Source organism: Nylanderia fulva, unplaced genomic scaffold (genome assembly GCF_048542155.1).
Source record: "Nylanderia fulva isolate GAGA-0341 unplaced genomic scaffold, ASM4854215v1 Scaffold596, whole genome shotgun sequence".
NCBI lineage: Eukaryota > Metazoa > Arthropoda > Insecta > Hymenoptera > Formicidae > Nylanderia > Nylanderia fulva.
The window spans coordinates 1-17,191 of NW_028190694.1; the positions used below are offsets into that span (position 1 = coordinate 1).

A 17,191-nucleotide genomic window follows, 5' to 3' on the forward strand; every position below is an offset into this window, starting at 1 on the left:
TTTTAATAATTTAAATTTATTGTTAGCGTATTTCACCTTTTAATTTTGACATAATTATTTAATTTATTTTGACATTGTATTGTGACTTTTTATTAGAATTTTTATTTATGTTTATTTATTTATTATAATGTTTTTTGCGCACTGAAGAAGATTGAATACAGTTCAAAACATTTGTAATTGGTTTTTTTTTCAATTAAAGTTTTTCCAAGATTTATAATAATTTTTTATTTGCTCGTTACACATGGCCTTGTAATATTTAATAAGTTATCATTGTGAATTGGCAAAGTTCGCATAAGTCACCGGCTCGCGTGAGAGTGAGGCGATTGTTGCAAGTCTCACAATCTATCCCGACGGGTATTCCGCCTATGATTAAACTATGTTTTCGAATCCTCGCCCAGAGCAACTTCGATATTCTAGGTAAGGCGGCGAAACACGAAAGGCAAAGAACAGCTTTAGTTTCGTAGTGAATATATCCGACACTTGGCAGTAGAATAAGGGTGGAAACGGCGCTATGAAGGTAACCTCTGGAGGAGGGAGGGGGTTATACCTCTCTAGGCGGAAACGGGCACATCGACACCTGCTACGTTAGTAGAGTTACAAAAGGTAATACGCAATTCACACGTAGACCGTTGACGAGGCCAGAGGTTGTCGATAAAGAACATAGGTGAAACGCCGGTAAATGTCGATAAAGAGCGTCGGTAAGACGTTGGTAAAACGTCGGTAAATGTCGGTAAAGATCGTCGGTAAGACGTCGGTAAATGTCGGTAAATGTTGGCAAAATTAGTTTATAATTAGCCAATGGCACTTCCTCGTTTGATAGTAACAGTGTTCAGGCGTTTGTAGGACAAGTTTTGGCAGCTGTTAGTATTTTAGGGTCCCGTGCAAGGTAGTAATTCGGTAACCCGGTTGGTGACTATCGAGAGAACCCTAAAGTTAGTTATTATTTATTAATAATTATTATGTCGTGAAAAATCGCACCGTTATTTCTTTAAATTTAAAAAAATTTAGAATATTGTATTTTCTTGCGTTTTCCGTATTAGAAGGTGCTGGGCTGCAGCGCACGTGCTGGTCGACCCTATTTTTATGACCAATCCTTTTTTTATGATTTCCGTAGTGGACGCTCGGGAAAAGGAAAAATGCGTCGGAGATTTTCCAGAATATTCCTTTCCACGTGGCGGTGGCGTCTCTAATTTTATTTAAGATGCGTGATTTCTTAAATTAATACGGACTTCACTTACCTTTAACAATATTTCCTTAATTGCGTCGGCTCGTTTTTGAAGGTAACTAGTACGGCGGGGGTCGTCCTTCGGGTCATATTCAATGGCGGCATGCGTCGTGGCAGGAAAGTTATCGGCACTGGTTTCTACGGCAGAAACTCGTCGTTGTTGTTAATGTTTGCGTTATTTTTAGTCGAAAAGTTTTTCGTACTCAGGGTCGGCCTGGTACTCTACCAGTAATTGAGAATACCGAGTAATTGAGAATATTGTTCCGTTACTGATTTACGGTAAATTCTGTTTAGTTTACGGAGTTGGTTTTTTCTTCTTGCGTAACATCTCTACATATCATGTAAAAACAAAATAATAACCATTATGAAAACCTGAAAATGCATGAATTAACTCTTTTGTTTCGTTATTTGAATATACATCTCCAAAACCCCACTCAATGCCCGCTCATCTTCTCCCTCTCCGTGTAAGCACGCCTTACCACGCCTCACATCCGCCATCTTTTCGACTCCCCAGCGTGACACATACGCCTTCGTTATGCATCGCCATCTTTCCTCCCTCTTCCCCTGTCCTTCTCTTTCTCTCCCTCTCTTCCCCCTCCCCCCACAAACCAATATCTGTACCCCAGCATGTACCTCTGCTAACGCGCGATTCTCATTAATTTTTGTTAAAATTAATCTAACTACTCTATAAATATCAAATATTTCACGTACATGGATAATCGAATTATGAAACATACACTCTGATTTAGAAATCTAACATCTATACTACGCTTATGTTATAAATTCTGATGAATTTCTTATATACATATTATATAATTACTTAAGATAAACAAATCGTTTTGCAATTAAGGACATTTTTACTATTGATGTACTCTTATTATTACTATTAGTCAGGGTACCTATATGGCTTCGCTAGCTAAACTAGCAATAACCATAAAATATAAGTACAATCTTTCTCTTAACATTATTCCTCATAACAACCCTCTTGTAATCGATAATTATTAATGATTAACATAACTAATTTTAATATAAACAAATCAAACTCGACAACTAGATCGTAAAATATATATTTATAGATACCATATAACCAACCGTGGATTCCCACGCACATACCTATACATACATATATTTTAGAAATTTACGAAGGAAAGGAAACTCTTCCCACGTGTAAATCGTAGATCTCCCCCGATACCCAGAAGCATTTCGGTTACGACTAAATATTACGAGCTTCTAAACCACGGGAGGCCTCAAGTTATCATGTCTTGTTTCACTTTTTCCCTTAAAAATTCACAGTTAATTTTTGTAATATTACTAACAATTAACTATCCTCCTAATAATGCCTTCGAAAATATTAAATATATATATAATTATATATCATTATCATTAAAACTCTGTGGATAAGATTTTTTTTTGGCACGCTTTACTCTAAAACTGTCATCGTAAAACTAAAATATGTCTTTTCTCTACTCCTAATACTACGAAATACTACAAGCCGAAAGAACATCGTAACATACACACGTGCGCGTCGTAAGGTTCGAAGGGAGAAAGAAAAAAGAAAAAGAGTCAAGTGACATCGGAATTCCAACGTAAAACTCTGCATAGGCTCAGACAATAGCCCGAGTCACGTATGCACAAGATCCCTTTTCGTGTATAAAAAAAACTACCCCCATTGTCTAAACCTTTTACCTCCTTTTGACTGCGATTTTCTTCCTCCTAACTCCTCACCTCTTTACGTTACTAATTACAAATAACCCTAGGTTGTCAGTGCCTTCTTTAGCGTTTAAAGTATTATTAACCATATAGACATATAGATAAAACATTTCCCCTTGTACGTGTATAAATTATCAGATAACTTAGCTTACTATACGTTTAGTTAAGGTGTGAAAACCAAGGTTATATTATTAGATGATAATTATATTTAAGAAATAACCAAAGAGAAAATAGGAACGATATATTTAATTCGACTTAAACCAGCTAAGAAAATTTCCATTTTTATTTCCACAATGTTTCGACCATCTGCTTTGGTCCTTGTCAAATGAAAAACTAGAATAGCACAATTAATTAAAATCAATAAACATTTTGACGTTAAACGCAAGAATTAATTTTTTATACATGCTTTCTTGATAAAAATGCAGTTAGTTGACACTGTTGTCAAATTATTAAACAAAATAATTATCGGACCTTTTCTTTATATATATATAAAAAAAAAAAACATTCGAAATAACTTTTAAAGAACTTTTGAAAGAAAGTAACTGTATCTTATCGTTATGATAGATCGTTGGAAAATTGAGTATATAAAATGTTATACTACCTTTACAATTTCGTCATAGATGTTGTCTAAATCTATTTTGTTCTTATAATAGCGCCAAAAATAAATAATTTCGGAAAAAAGACAATTTATCCCTAAAACTGAGTGCAAAATATTCTCGGTTAATAGCCGAAATTTTCTTATAAATATTGCAAGTGCAAGTGAGCATCGGATATAAGCAATACTTTCAAGTATACATAATAATTCTTAGTTAAAATGTGATTGAGTTTGTTTTACCATATGCGATTTTTTTAAAACAAGAATATATCTTAAGGATGAAATATACTTCACACAAACTTATTTATTATTAAGGCGAATGAAAATTTTTGATTATAAAGAGCATTCCATGCGTAAATCAATCAAATAGCGTTCAAGAATAAAAGTATACTTAAATCAAAGATTCTTTTTCTGTGAATATACGAGCGAAACTTTATATCAATTGATTTTTTTTTTTTTTTTTTTTACTCTTTTACTTATAGGCAATAAAAAAGGGGGAGGGAAAACTCTAATTAAAATAATATAAGGAAAAGGATTTAGGATAAAAGGGTACTCATTGAAGGTAAACGATATAATATTTCTTTTATTCAAAGTACAGCCTTTTATCTCTCTCCTCCTCTTTTATTTTTCTTTTTCCTTTTTCCTCTCTTTCTTCCCATCTTTAAGGAGGGCTTCCTTCGGGATGGTTTTATGGTGTCGGCCTCCAATCCCGCCACCCCATGTGGAACGCGCGTTGCCTCCTCTTGGAGCCAAGGTCTCGCCTAACCCCGATTTCCGCCATATCTGAAATAACACAAATGCATCCGAATTTATTTACAGTAACAGACGAATGCACAATAAATATGAACAAGGAAAACTTACCTCATATCCTCACACCTCGCCTTCCCACAAAGATGACATAATGGCAAGACTACGCCGGTCACCGGCCAGCCTGCCGGCCGATGGGGCGGAGGATTACCCGCCCTACGCTCGAGCAAACGAAGGTCCCGACGATGAGCCGGACTATCTACTAGGCGACGGGCCTCCTTTGTCTGACCTCGAACAAATGAATAAAAACAATTATTAACTGGATAAAATAGAAAAATAAAAAAAATAAAAAATAAAACTTTTTCTCACCTGACGATATTATCGGCCAGCTTGACCCAAAGAGCCTGGTGCTTCTTCATCCAGGGGCTCTGTTCGAACAGCCACCCCAGGCTGAAGATGTCCTCGTCCTCACTACTCCACAAGGCCTCGAGCTCCCTCCTTTCCGAAATCTTGATCTGCCGGGCCTCGCGCTTCCTCCTCATGTTCACGAACCCCGTGATGTTCACGTCCGAGAGTGACTTCGCCTGGAATAAACAAAATTTATAATTTATAAACATATATATATCCAATCCTCTGTTATAGAAAATTATTACTTACATCAACCGGCATCCGCATCTCGAGGATGGTTTCCGAGAAGATGAGACCCAACTTCCACGAGGTCTCTCCGGTACTTGTAACGAAACTCCAGAGCCCTTCCATCTCCCGAACGGTATCTTGGGGCTCGGGCTCAAAGAACTCCGTAAGGTGGAAGGAGCACTTCTCCCAGGCCTCCCACCTTTTCGCGCTCTCTTCCCTCCGTCTCTTGCGCTCTTCCATCGTCCTCAGCTTGTACGGGAGACTCATGAAATTATCCACCCGTGTCACCGAGCCTCCCTATAAATACCAAGTGATCAATTAATAAAAATATTAATATGGAAAAAATAGTAATAATAATAAAATTTTTTTTTCTCACTCTCACCTTGTACGGTACATGGACCTTCACTGTTATTGTTCTGGTCTTCTCACTATCCCCAACTGGCGGATAGTAGAACACCTTCAATACTTCTGCTTCTTTCTTGTAGCACCACATGTTATTTTTCTTTTCTCTTCTCTTTAAAACGACAAGGCTGCTAACACTGCACTGGTTCAAACTATAATGACTACGACTGCATCATGCGCTATGCAGTAGGACGGACCTTACCCCACCCCCACTCTGGTGACCCAATCTCCGAAAACGACAACCATGAGAATTCCTTCTACTTACCCCACCCTTACACTAACGACCCTACCACCGAAAACGACAGCCATGAGAATTCCCTCCATTTCACTTCACATTAATGAAAATTATTAATTACAGGAAAATCTAATCTATCAAATTTTTATTATTTTCAGCTGCGGATCGTATATATATGCGTATGTATGTACGTATGTGTATGCATGTGTGTGTGTGTGTATGCGCGCTTATGTATATGTATACGTTTGTAAGAATGCATGCGTACGTGTATGTATATGCGTATATCTCCCTGTATGTCAATGATTTCGACAATTAATAATGCACGCACACATATATGTGTATATATATATATATATATATATACATTGCTTTTAAAAATTGCCACAACAGATTGGTTACTGCACACGAAAAGAAATTCAATTGGCTTAAGAGAAAACAACACTATAAGTATATCAACAGCATCAAACCTATAGATATACATTGTTCTTTACATTTTGAAACTTCACAACCGACGAAAATATCACAAAATTCTCTCAGGGCAATCACTAATGATGCCAAGGAGATCAATATACACATAGAAGCCAATAAATTTCTCAATGATACAATTAACCCTTTGGAAAATACTAATAAAAAATGGTTTGTTAATCTTTCCAACACAGACATTCCGCCTAACGTTTCTAATCTGTTGCAAATGGGTGATAAATTCTGTCTTCCGAATATTAGTAAAAAAACAGCGATACATGAATTCATCAAGGACATAGAGAGTAATAGCAAACGAAATAATATTAATAATCTCACAACGATCAGAAATATCGCGGTTCCAAAATTTGCACAACTTCTGAACACGAAGGATAAAAATGACGTAAGTCAACAAAAATTACTTGGTGCACACAGAGATTTAATAAAATTTTGTAAAGACAATCCGAATGTTCTATTCACACGCGCGGACAAGGGTAATGCTACGGTGGCAATGGAAAGATCTCATTATATTAACAAAATGGAAAACGTTTTAAAAGATGTCAACACTTACATTATTGTTAAAAAAAATCCGTGCAAAAAAATAGAGAACGATTTGAATGATTTGTTGAAGAGATGGCTTAAGGAAGATTATATTTCAAAAAACGAATATTATAAATTACGTTGTAGTGATTCTCTTCTTCCAAAAGCGTATGGATTACCTAAAATCCATAAGGAAAACTATCCAGTTAGAATCATAGTTTCATCGGTGGATACAGCTCTATACTCGCTGGCTTCGTTTTTACAAAACACCTTACGAACTAGCCTACCCAAAGCGAAAAGTCATATTAATAATAGTTTTGATTTGTACAGCATATTGTCTGGTAAAAAGATTGATGAGAATGATAGGATGTTTTCCTTGGATGTGGTGTCTTTGTTTACGAACGTTCCTCTGGATCTTGCGATTGACGGTATTAACGATAGATGGGATCACATTGGAATAAATACTAAAATACCGAAAAACGAATTTTTGGGGGGTATAAAATTCATATTGACTTCTACATATTTTACATTTGATGACATAATTTATAAACAGACGTTTGGGACCCCTATGGGGTCACCGTTATCACCAATTATTGCAGACCTGGTTATGCAAGATCTTGAGGATACAGTTCTCAAAACGTTGAATTTGGAATGTTTGTTTTATTTTCGTTATGTGGATGACATAATAGTGGCCACCTCTATGACCAATATGACTCAGATTGTGAATAATTTTAACAACTATCATGAAAGACTTAAATTCACGGTCGAACAAGAGGTTAACCATAGCTTGAATTTCTTAGATTTATCACTTAAAATTATTAATAACAAAATATATATAGACTGGTATCAAAAAGAAACCTTCTCAGGAAGGACGTTATCTTTTTATTCAAACCACCCATTATGCCACAAAATTGGAATAATATATAACCTTGTAGACAGATGTCTATTGCTATCACATCCACTATTTTTTAATAAAAATTTGGAGTTAATTATTAATATACTCAGAAGCAATGGTTACCCTCTTGATCTAATTTTTAACAAAATTAATCATCGGATAGAACACATCATATCTAAGGGGAGCATTATAGAGAGACAGGCCAACATAGAAAGAACAAAAAGTATAAGAAATGACTCGGTCAATAAAAAATTCTTTGTCATTTCGTATATAGATGGGATCTCAGAAATGATTGTTTCCTCGGTAAAAAATAAAAATTGTATGGTAGGGTATAGATGTCTCAACAAACTGGATAATATTATTAAAGCGCAGAAAGATAAAACTAAACATCCATGCAATTCGAATGTGGTTTATAAGATCAGTTGCAATAATTGTAATGCATCTTATGTAGGCCAAACAAAGAGGCAATTGCAGACGCGAATAAAAGAACATAAAAATAATATTAGGTTGGACTCAACGAAACATTCAGTAATTTCTGAACACATAATAAATGAACATCATACTTTTAATTGGGACAATGTTAAGATCATGGACAACGAAAATAATTATTATAAAAGACTCATTTCTGAGATGCTACATATCAAGGAACAAAAAAATGGACTAAATTTAAACAAAGATACTGAGTTACTTAGCGAGTCGTATTTTGATATTTTGGATATATTAGCGAACAAGAAATAATAATAGGACAAATAGGACATTAACGAGTAAAACATAGATATTAGATCATATATAAACACGCACGCTCTCCGATCAAGTAGAGTTTGAAATGAGCTGTCTTTCTGTATTGTTGGTTTGTTATGTGTCATCCTTAATAACTGTTAATAAGTAGCAAAATTGTCAAGAAGAACGATGATAGGTAAGCATACTACCAATTGTAGGGGATACATATTATAATTTGGACATACGTTGATCGGTAATTTTTTATTAATCGCAGCGCCTACGGAACGGGTTAATTTCTCGCATATTAACGATGAAACTATCCGAGATCTGAACAAAATCAGGGATCATATCGAGGCGAACATTGTTGGACAGGACGGATTGAAACACGCGTTAATTGCTCAAAAACTCTTGATTCTGAATAACTATAATTAAATTTCGATATTATGTGAATTGTAAGAATTTATATTTCAATAATTATACTGAAGAAGACCGCGTGCGGTTGAAACGTTTATAGAATGATTGTAATTTGCGTTAGTTTTAATATAATGACTGTAGTTTTATAATTTATACATGTAATAAATGGTAGTTGACTGAACATCTCGAATATTCAGCTCGATAAGTTGGCCTTATATTTATCACTTTGTTTTATATATATATATATATATATATATATATATATGTATTTAAGAGAAAAAGACAAAACTCTGTACAAAACGAAAATGTATTTAAATTTGCAGATATGTTAATCCACACCGCGATACTCGCATTACTTGCAAGCCCAGCTTTCGCTCTTATCGGATTCGATTGTGGCGGGCAACACCTAAATATTACGTCGGTGTCACTGCTCGATGTTGGAGAATGCAATCTCAACGTACGAAAACCCAATTCAAGCAACGTGTATATTCAACTACTGCAACTCTCGGACTATAATCATGCTGAAGTTATCCAATGCAAGGTGGAAATCTCGAGGACTATTTTTCATTGTGGAATGCATTCTCACATATTTGCAGTTCACAACGAAAGAGCAGATTATATCCATGAAACCGGCTATACAGTATGTTTAAGGCTATTTCACGGTGGCACATTTTCTCTAGGATCTGGCAACGTTATCCAAGGTCTAAGGATTAATCAGACTACCTTCCATAGTCTCACCCTGGCTAGACAAATCAGCAACGACGGAACTTGTAAGGGCATTCAATATTCCGACCCTTAAAACAATGTTGTGGTCCAAGCCGTCGTCAAGGTCTCCTTGAAATCGTCACATGTACCTGTACAACTAAATTGCGGAAAAATAATACTCAAATCGGAAGCCGTCTACACCCTAAAAGAAGGATTCTGTCTCGACGTAGACGATGGATACACTTATTGGAAATCTGCACCAACATCCGCCTGTAATTTTCACAAATATGATGTCCTCTACGAAGGTCATGCAACCAAAATTACAGACGACGCTATAAATCACCCGTCTCCGACCATCTACAGCCTAACAACTCAAGAAATCACCTTCGCACTGACCAAAACAAAGGAACAGCCTCTCTGCGGATACACCTTACTGCAAACAGAACATCCTAAACTCTTTATCCTCGAGACCAGAAAGGGAGATATCTTCGCTGTAAGAGGAATTATTCCTGTAGATAACTTACAAGGAAAGGGTCGGAAGTTTCCCCCTCCGATTTTAATGAGCTTTGAATATGTTGTAGTCTAGATCAAAATAGAAGACACGTATTTTTTTATAAGTGCTAATTTGGCCGTTAAGGGAGTGAAACACCTTCTTGAAAAAAATCGATTTTTTCATTTCTCAGCAAATACCGTCGAAGCGATAAGAGATATAAAGAAAAGTTTCAAATAAAAGTTTTATGGTTTTTAATGTACTTCAAAATCATGTAATCAGATTTGTCGAAAATGTCATATTTTTCGAAATCCCCCCCCCCTCCCTTTCAATGTTTGAAAATTTTTAAATTTGTCTCATAACAAAACTTATAGCTCATTTAACGACAAATTCAATCATATATAATAAAGTTGTATTCCGAAGTCGCATTTTTCAGAAATAAATTAAAAATATCCCTATACACTACTATACGCCCGCTTTATCCGCCTCATGACGCTCGTTATTCACAGCGACAGTTATTTTTCTTCGCAAACTCACAGAGGCAACCATAAATTAGCATTAAATAATTTATGAGAATATATTTTTATAAATTATAGAAATTATATTTATAAATATAATTTATAATTATATAATATATATAATTATAATATATATATTATGTGACAATAAATATACATATAATTTATATGGAAAAGAAATGTTTTTAATGCATGAAAAATAAAACTAGTCGGACAAGGAAAATTATTGATCAGATGTCGAGGTTAATAGATCCAATTCTATGAATAAACTTGAATTTTAAGAAAAATAGTCGTTTTTTATAATAAAGTAAACAAATTTTAAATGATAAAGAACGTTTTTATGCAAATATACATTTTTTTGTTAAAAGTTTTATAAATAAAACATATTTATATGTTACTATATTTTAATTTATACATTTTTGCAGATAACATCCTTGCTCATATACAACATACATTACATACTTGAAAGAAATAGAGTATTTTACTAATCAAAATATTCTGTTTTATAATATTTAATTTCTTAAAGTATAAAGTAACTGTAATACACATTGTCTTACATTATTAAGTCATTATATATATGTATGGTATATGGAAATATTACATAAAATACCGTACATAATTATTGCATACAAGAATAAAAAATATTCATAGTTGATATCGGTTACAAAGATGATGATCATGAAAGAAATGATTTATACAAAGGGATTTTTTACACCATGCGCAAGAAATTACAGCAATTTCACCGCAAATATCACATGTTGGTTTTAAATTAGTTTTGAAACAAAAATCTACTGGTGTATCAAATTCTTCTGGTTTCTTTTCTAAATAACCACTTTTATACCATGCATATTTGAATAAATTTTTAAACCTTGGTGATGAAAATTGATTATGTGTTAATGATTGTTGTTCGCGAACGCGCTGCGTAAGAAAGGGTCGCGCGGCACAAAGGATGAGTCACTTTTTTTATCAAAAGAATTTAATTCTCTAACACACTTAATAACAAATACACTTTAACAAACTTCATACAAATGTTAATTATTTTACATTGAAATCGTAATCAAAATCAAAGTGCGGAATAAGCGGCGGTCGTCAACGAATTTTTAGCGGTTTATCAAGTATGCGGTTTGCGTTATGCGGTTCACGGCGGAAAAGCGATAAGGCTGCTAAGCCGGGTGTGAGCTCTTCTTTTATAATTTTTAGGATGGAGCCCACCTTCGCGTGAAGCGCCAATAGTTTTGCGGATTTCAAACGTTGCGCGAGGTGACCTGAGCGCATTACGCGTAATTGGTCGCTGTCAAAATTAACGGGACGACGGCTGGCAGAAAGCATGCGCGAGCGGGCGATCGCGATAATTATTGGTGAAAAGAGGCGCCCGTGATAAGCCGCGCATGCTCACTGAAAAATAATTATTCGGCGGAACGGTTGTGGTACCGTTAATTGTTGATGTTTTGAGCGGTTTTTTCCGAAACAGATTGATTTATGTCGCTGTGTTTTCTCCTCGAAAAACATACAAAAACGATTTGCTGAAAATATCGATTGGTCTAGAATCTTCTAAAATATTCTGTCCGAATATAATATTCTATTATGCGGATAATATTTTCTGATGCGTTTTGAACAATTGTAATTTTAAAATATTGTTTCTTGAATGAAGCTTGACGTCAAGATCTAAAAGCATGATGGTATCTGAAAAATGTCTAACGAAATTTTTCCATAAACGAAAACCGAATACATCTAAAGGTTGTATTTTTCCCGTTGCTCCAGCTGGTATAGTTAACAAATTAATATTGTCTATAAAATCTGGTTTGTTTCTTTGAATTATATCAGGACAATGACCAGTCCAAGAATCTAATAATAACACTGATTTTGGTCCAACATTTGGAAAAAACACTTCTTTTATCCAAATCTCGAAATGATGCGATGTTAATTTTCCAGATTTTGATGCCATGACAAAGATATTATTATCTTTAAACATTGTTTCTTTTACTATTGGACCAAATGTTCCAGTAGGTTCTTTTAAAACAATATAAACAGAGGCGATAATAATCTACCATCAGCTGAAACAATAGGTTGTATAGTATAACTATGTGTAGTTGCTGATATGGATTGTACTATGCGCTCTACTTTTTTAATACCAATAGGTGATAGTGAACGACCGGAATGAAATTCTAATTGAAATCCACTTTGGTCCGAAATATATACATTTTCAATTCCATATTGTATAATAAAAGATTTAACATTTTCGATAAATGACTTGCTTCGTGCTTCTAAATCTTTGTCTGACGCTAAATGTTTTTTTGTTATAAATTTTGTAATTTTTCTAGATACGATATTATGTGCAAGCTTAAACCTTTTTACCCATGATAATGATGCTGTAAACCCAAGTAGATTTACTTCCTTCTGTGCGCGAATAGCCCATCGAGCAATATCAATGTCATGAATAATTATTCCCTTTTCAATACCTTCATGGAATTTATTTAACGTATATGTTGAAATTTCTTTCAGTTTATCAAATCTGCTGCCACCTTGATTTACTTGCTGCTCCCATCTTCTTAATTGACGTAATGACGTGACTTTCCGAAATCTATTTCTTATAGTTGCAAGAGTTCTTGACTTTTTTGTTCCACTTCTCCAAAACTCTACTGCATTTCTTTTATATTCTATTGGTACAGAATCCGCAACACATTCAATTTCTTTTACAAAATATGTGTCACCTTCTCTTTCTTCATCAATTACAGGTTCTACTTCAGGTATATCAAATTCGTTTTGAAAATCTAATGATGATTCTTCATAAACTTCAAACGCTTCTTCATACATTGATCGAAGTGTATTTTCCATCATGTCTTTTGTTTCATTTTCATCTGTTGTAACAGGACTTTCTGGGAATTCCCCAGTCATATACAGTGCAGTGTATAGCAGTACTGCTACATTTCTTGGATTAAACATTATCTAAAAAAATTATTAACATTATGTATATTTGTTTTATAAATATTAGCAAAAAAATACTTATTAGCAACAAAAATATTTTATTATTTAATGCGTATTAATAATTTGTTATGTTTTCTGAGTTTCATGAAAAATAGAACACTGTTTTATCACATAATTTATAATAACTTAAATAAAGTAATAAAATATTAATTATAATTTAAATACATTAAAACAAAACAGATAAACCGCAATTTTGAATAAAGTGTAAGTAAAAGCAAAAAACTATAAAAGTTTTAAAAATCGAAAAAGTACATACATACTGTATTGTTGTGTGCGTGGGGCACAATTGTTTTTTCAGGATAACGGCTAGTCTTGTTAATTAACTCGAGCACTTGTTAATTATTTGATAACTGATTTGTGACTGTCCGCCGCTTCTAGGCGGTGATTTTTGACGCCTCCGGTTCTGAACGATTATCGGAGGGGAATCGCGCGGTGGCATGACGCAGTGGAATAAAATCATCAGTTATTTTTAAAGTGGCGTGATCAAAATGCAAGCAAAAGAAGTCCAAAGACTTCCTTCCTCGCATTTTATTGCAATTCAGCGCTATTTCGAGAGTGATTTCTTTCTCTATTTGATGACTTGGCCGTGTCATACTGGCTGTATCAGCACTTCGGGCAACTGACCTTATCCCGACGCATTTTTTCGCTCGCTTTATAAGTTATAATCCTTTTAATTATTTTATTATATATATAAATATATTTACTATCGCGCTCGCGTATATTCGATAGACGCTTTAATAGTAATATGTGTTCCACTGCACGCAGTTGTTAATAAAATAATATATTGCACCAACTCATTTCGCGAATGCGAATCTGTTTATTCATAGAATTGAATCTATTAACTTCGGCATCTGATCAATAATTTTCCTTGTCCGACTAGTTTTATTTTTCATGCATTAAAAACATTTCTTTTCCATATAAATTATATGTATATTTATTGTCACATAATATATATATTATAATTATATATATTATATAATTATAAATTATATTTCTAAATATAATTTCTATAATTTATAAAAATATATTCTCATAAATTATTTATTACTAATTTATGGTTGCCTCTGTGAGTTTGCGAAGAAAAATAACTGTCGCTGTAAATAACGAGCGTCATGAGGCGGATAAAGCGGGCGTATAGTAGTGTATAGGGATATTTTTAATTTATTTCTGAAAAATGCGTCTTCGGAATACAACTTTATTATATATGATTGAAATTGTCGTTAAATGAGCTATAAGTTTTGTTATGAGACAAATTAAAAAATTTTCAAACATTGAAAGGGAGGGTGGGGGATTTCGAAAAATATGACATTTTCGACAAATCTGATTACATGATTTTGAAGTACATTAAAAACCATAAAACTTTTATTTGAAACTTTTCTTTATATCTCTTATCGCTTCGACGGTATTTGCTGAGAAATGAAAAAATCGATTTTTTTCAAGAAGGTGTTTCACCCCCTTAACGGCCAAATTAGCACTTATAAAAAAATACGTGTCTTCTATTTTGATCTAGACTACAACATATTCAAAGCTCATTAAAATCGAAGGGGGACACTTCCGACCCTTTCCTTGTTAGATATCTTTGCATATATGAACTCCAAATTCATATACGTAGAAAAACACATCCGACAACAAATGACGTCATTATATCACAACGTAATGCAACAAAAATGTGAGTTAGAAAGACAGGTTATGACTAACGCATTGTCTTTCGCAACCCTGCAACCTGACGAATTCGCATACCGCCTAATGAAAGGACCAGGGTACATGGCAGTCACCACCGGAGAAGTCACTCACGTAATCAAATGTATACCCGTAGACGTCACGGTGAGGAAAACAACGGAATGTTACACGGAATTACCCATCACTGTTCGCAACTCCTCCTTGTTCCTCACGCCCAAATTGCGAATAGTTACCAAATTCGGCAATCAAAGAGAGTGCAGCTACGAATTACCAACCATGTACCGTATCGAAGACACCTGGGTTCAATTTGCACCTGAACTGCAAGTAAGGCAAACTCCTCCGCAACATCTCAAACCTATGACAGTACTCTCTTGGGACTACCTGACACCTGGACCTCTTGCTATCAGCGGAATATATTCTCAAAAAGATATAGAAAAATTAAGAGACCATATTATGTTTCCCGCAGAAAGACCGGCTCTTCTTAATACAGTAGCCAGAGGAATTTCAGGCCACCCTATTGACAGCGACGTAGTCTCCATGTATAATTTATTGGACGAAGTTTCTCTCAACAAAATAGCAGAAAGCGTAGCTTCCCGAGTATGGAAAGGATTTATCTCTTTCGGATCCGCTACTGCCGGAATATTTGGCATACTAGTAGTCATTCGAGTCATAAAAATTTTTATTGACACCGCCATCCACGGATACGCTCTTCACTCCGCTTATGGATGGAGCATGCATTTGCTCGGAGCTATGTGGAGCTCCCTTACCAACCTACTGCTCCACCTTGCACGAGGACCTGTTGATAAGAATGACAAGAACAACGGAATAGAAGATAATGCATCGTCAGCATCCGCCCCTGCAGATTCTTCAGCCTCGCCAGACAAAAAAACAGCAACCAACGGGTTTTCAAATGCCTCATCCAATATCAAAGCTGAAACGCCGAAAGACACCCCAAATTATTATCAGCGTATAAGAGATTGTTTTAACGATCTAGAACAAATTACTACGAAAACATCGTAATTTGTTCTCAAATAAGGGGGAAGGTGTGACGTCCTGTCTATTTTAAAATTTTTATTTTTTAATATAACTATTGCGCGCTATTCATATTCTCGTAGAAATAAGATTATTAACAATCATTATACTTTACTAATCGCTCTAATCTGACTATTTTAGTATTAATAGATAAAATCGCCAGATCTGGGGTCCTCTACCTAGGAACCAAACATCTCTATCTAACCACGCGACCAATCAGGCACCATCTAGGCACCCCAGAGACGGCATGTAACTAGCGGAACTAACCAGATAAGTATTCCTTTACAGGAATACTTATCAAACACTTATTACAATAACGCCAAACTATAAATAATAAGCAAGATAAATATTAATATAATCAAGCACAAGATATAAGGACTAAAATGTTAACTCACTTCCTCCTAAAGTAAATTACAATACAACGCGATGTATTATTAATTCCGAAACAACCCTTTTTAGTCAGATTTACAGAATCCTAATCACATCAAATTTATATGATAACTAAAAGAGAAACACTAATTCTTTCAGAATTCATACTGAAACGAAACACGATTCTGTAAGTGCGACTAAGAATTATCCGAGTACACATTTGAATATGTAACCCTTTAAATATTGTATTAATGAATTATGGATCCATAAATAACTTTTGATTTATTTTATTAACTATAAATACCAAATACTATTGATGAAGTATGCCATAATTAACTATAAATATCATATATTATAATTGAAGGATGCCATAATTGACTAATCAATATGCGTAAAAGGATCAAACAAGGAATAATAAATGTACTGCTAGACATAAGTATTCGTAGAGATCGACTTGACGACACGATGGCTTGTAACCTGACCTCGTATGACCCCCTGCCGCATTCCTGAGCTTTAGGAAAGAAACCAACGCCCTACGCCAAACCAAAGATTTAGGAAGCAAAATATTATCTTTATCATTATAAGCTACAACTCAAACTATTAAAAGCTAGCCCTTGAATCCTTTACAGAATAACGTTGCACGTTCTTTTATTTTAACAATAAAAACCTCTCAATTTTTAATATAATGAATATTCAAGAAATTACAATCTCCACATTTTGTAATGGCTTCTAGGGCACGCAATTTAACCATTTAGTATAAATTATTAATGATAAATATTAACGATTTATAAATAAGCAATTCGGAAACTATTGTAAAAATTCCCATTCGTTTAT

At 34.4% G+C, this 17,191-nt stretch overlaps 2 protein-coding genes across 2 annotated transcripts; one reads left to right on the forward strand and one right to left on the reverse strand.

Moving 5' to 3' along the window:
- Positions 1-11,858: 11,858 nt before the first annotated feature.
- LOC114930923 (uncharacterized) lies at positions 11,859-13,669 on the reverse strand. Its single transcript, XM_029302779.2, is given in 3 exon segments — positions 11,859-12,314; positions 12,317-13,237; positions 13,537-13,669. Coding segments are annotated over 2 exon segments (1,359 nt in total). The 5' UTR covers positions 13,235-13,237; positions 13,537-13,669; the 3' UTR covers positions 11,859-11,873.
- Positions 13,670-14,863: 1,194 nt separating this feature from the next.
- Positions 14,864-15,976, forward strand: LOC146720870 (uncharacterized). The gene has a single exon (XM_085487679.1). It carries the CDS (start codon positions 14,864-14,866, stop codon positions 15,974-15,976), a length of 1,113 nt encoding a protein of 370 aa, XP_085343805.1.
- The last annotated feature ends 1,215 nt before the right edge of the window (positions 15,977-17,191 follow it).

What these genes read in the sequence shown, in the direction of transcription:
- LOC146720870 (XM_085487679.1), top strand. Translation starts at nt 14,864, where the DNA reads ATGAACTCCAAATTCATATACGTAGAAAAACACATCCGACAACAAATG.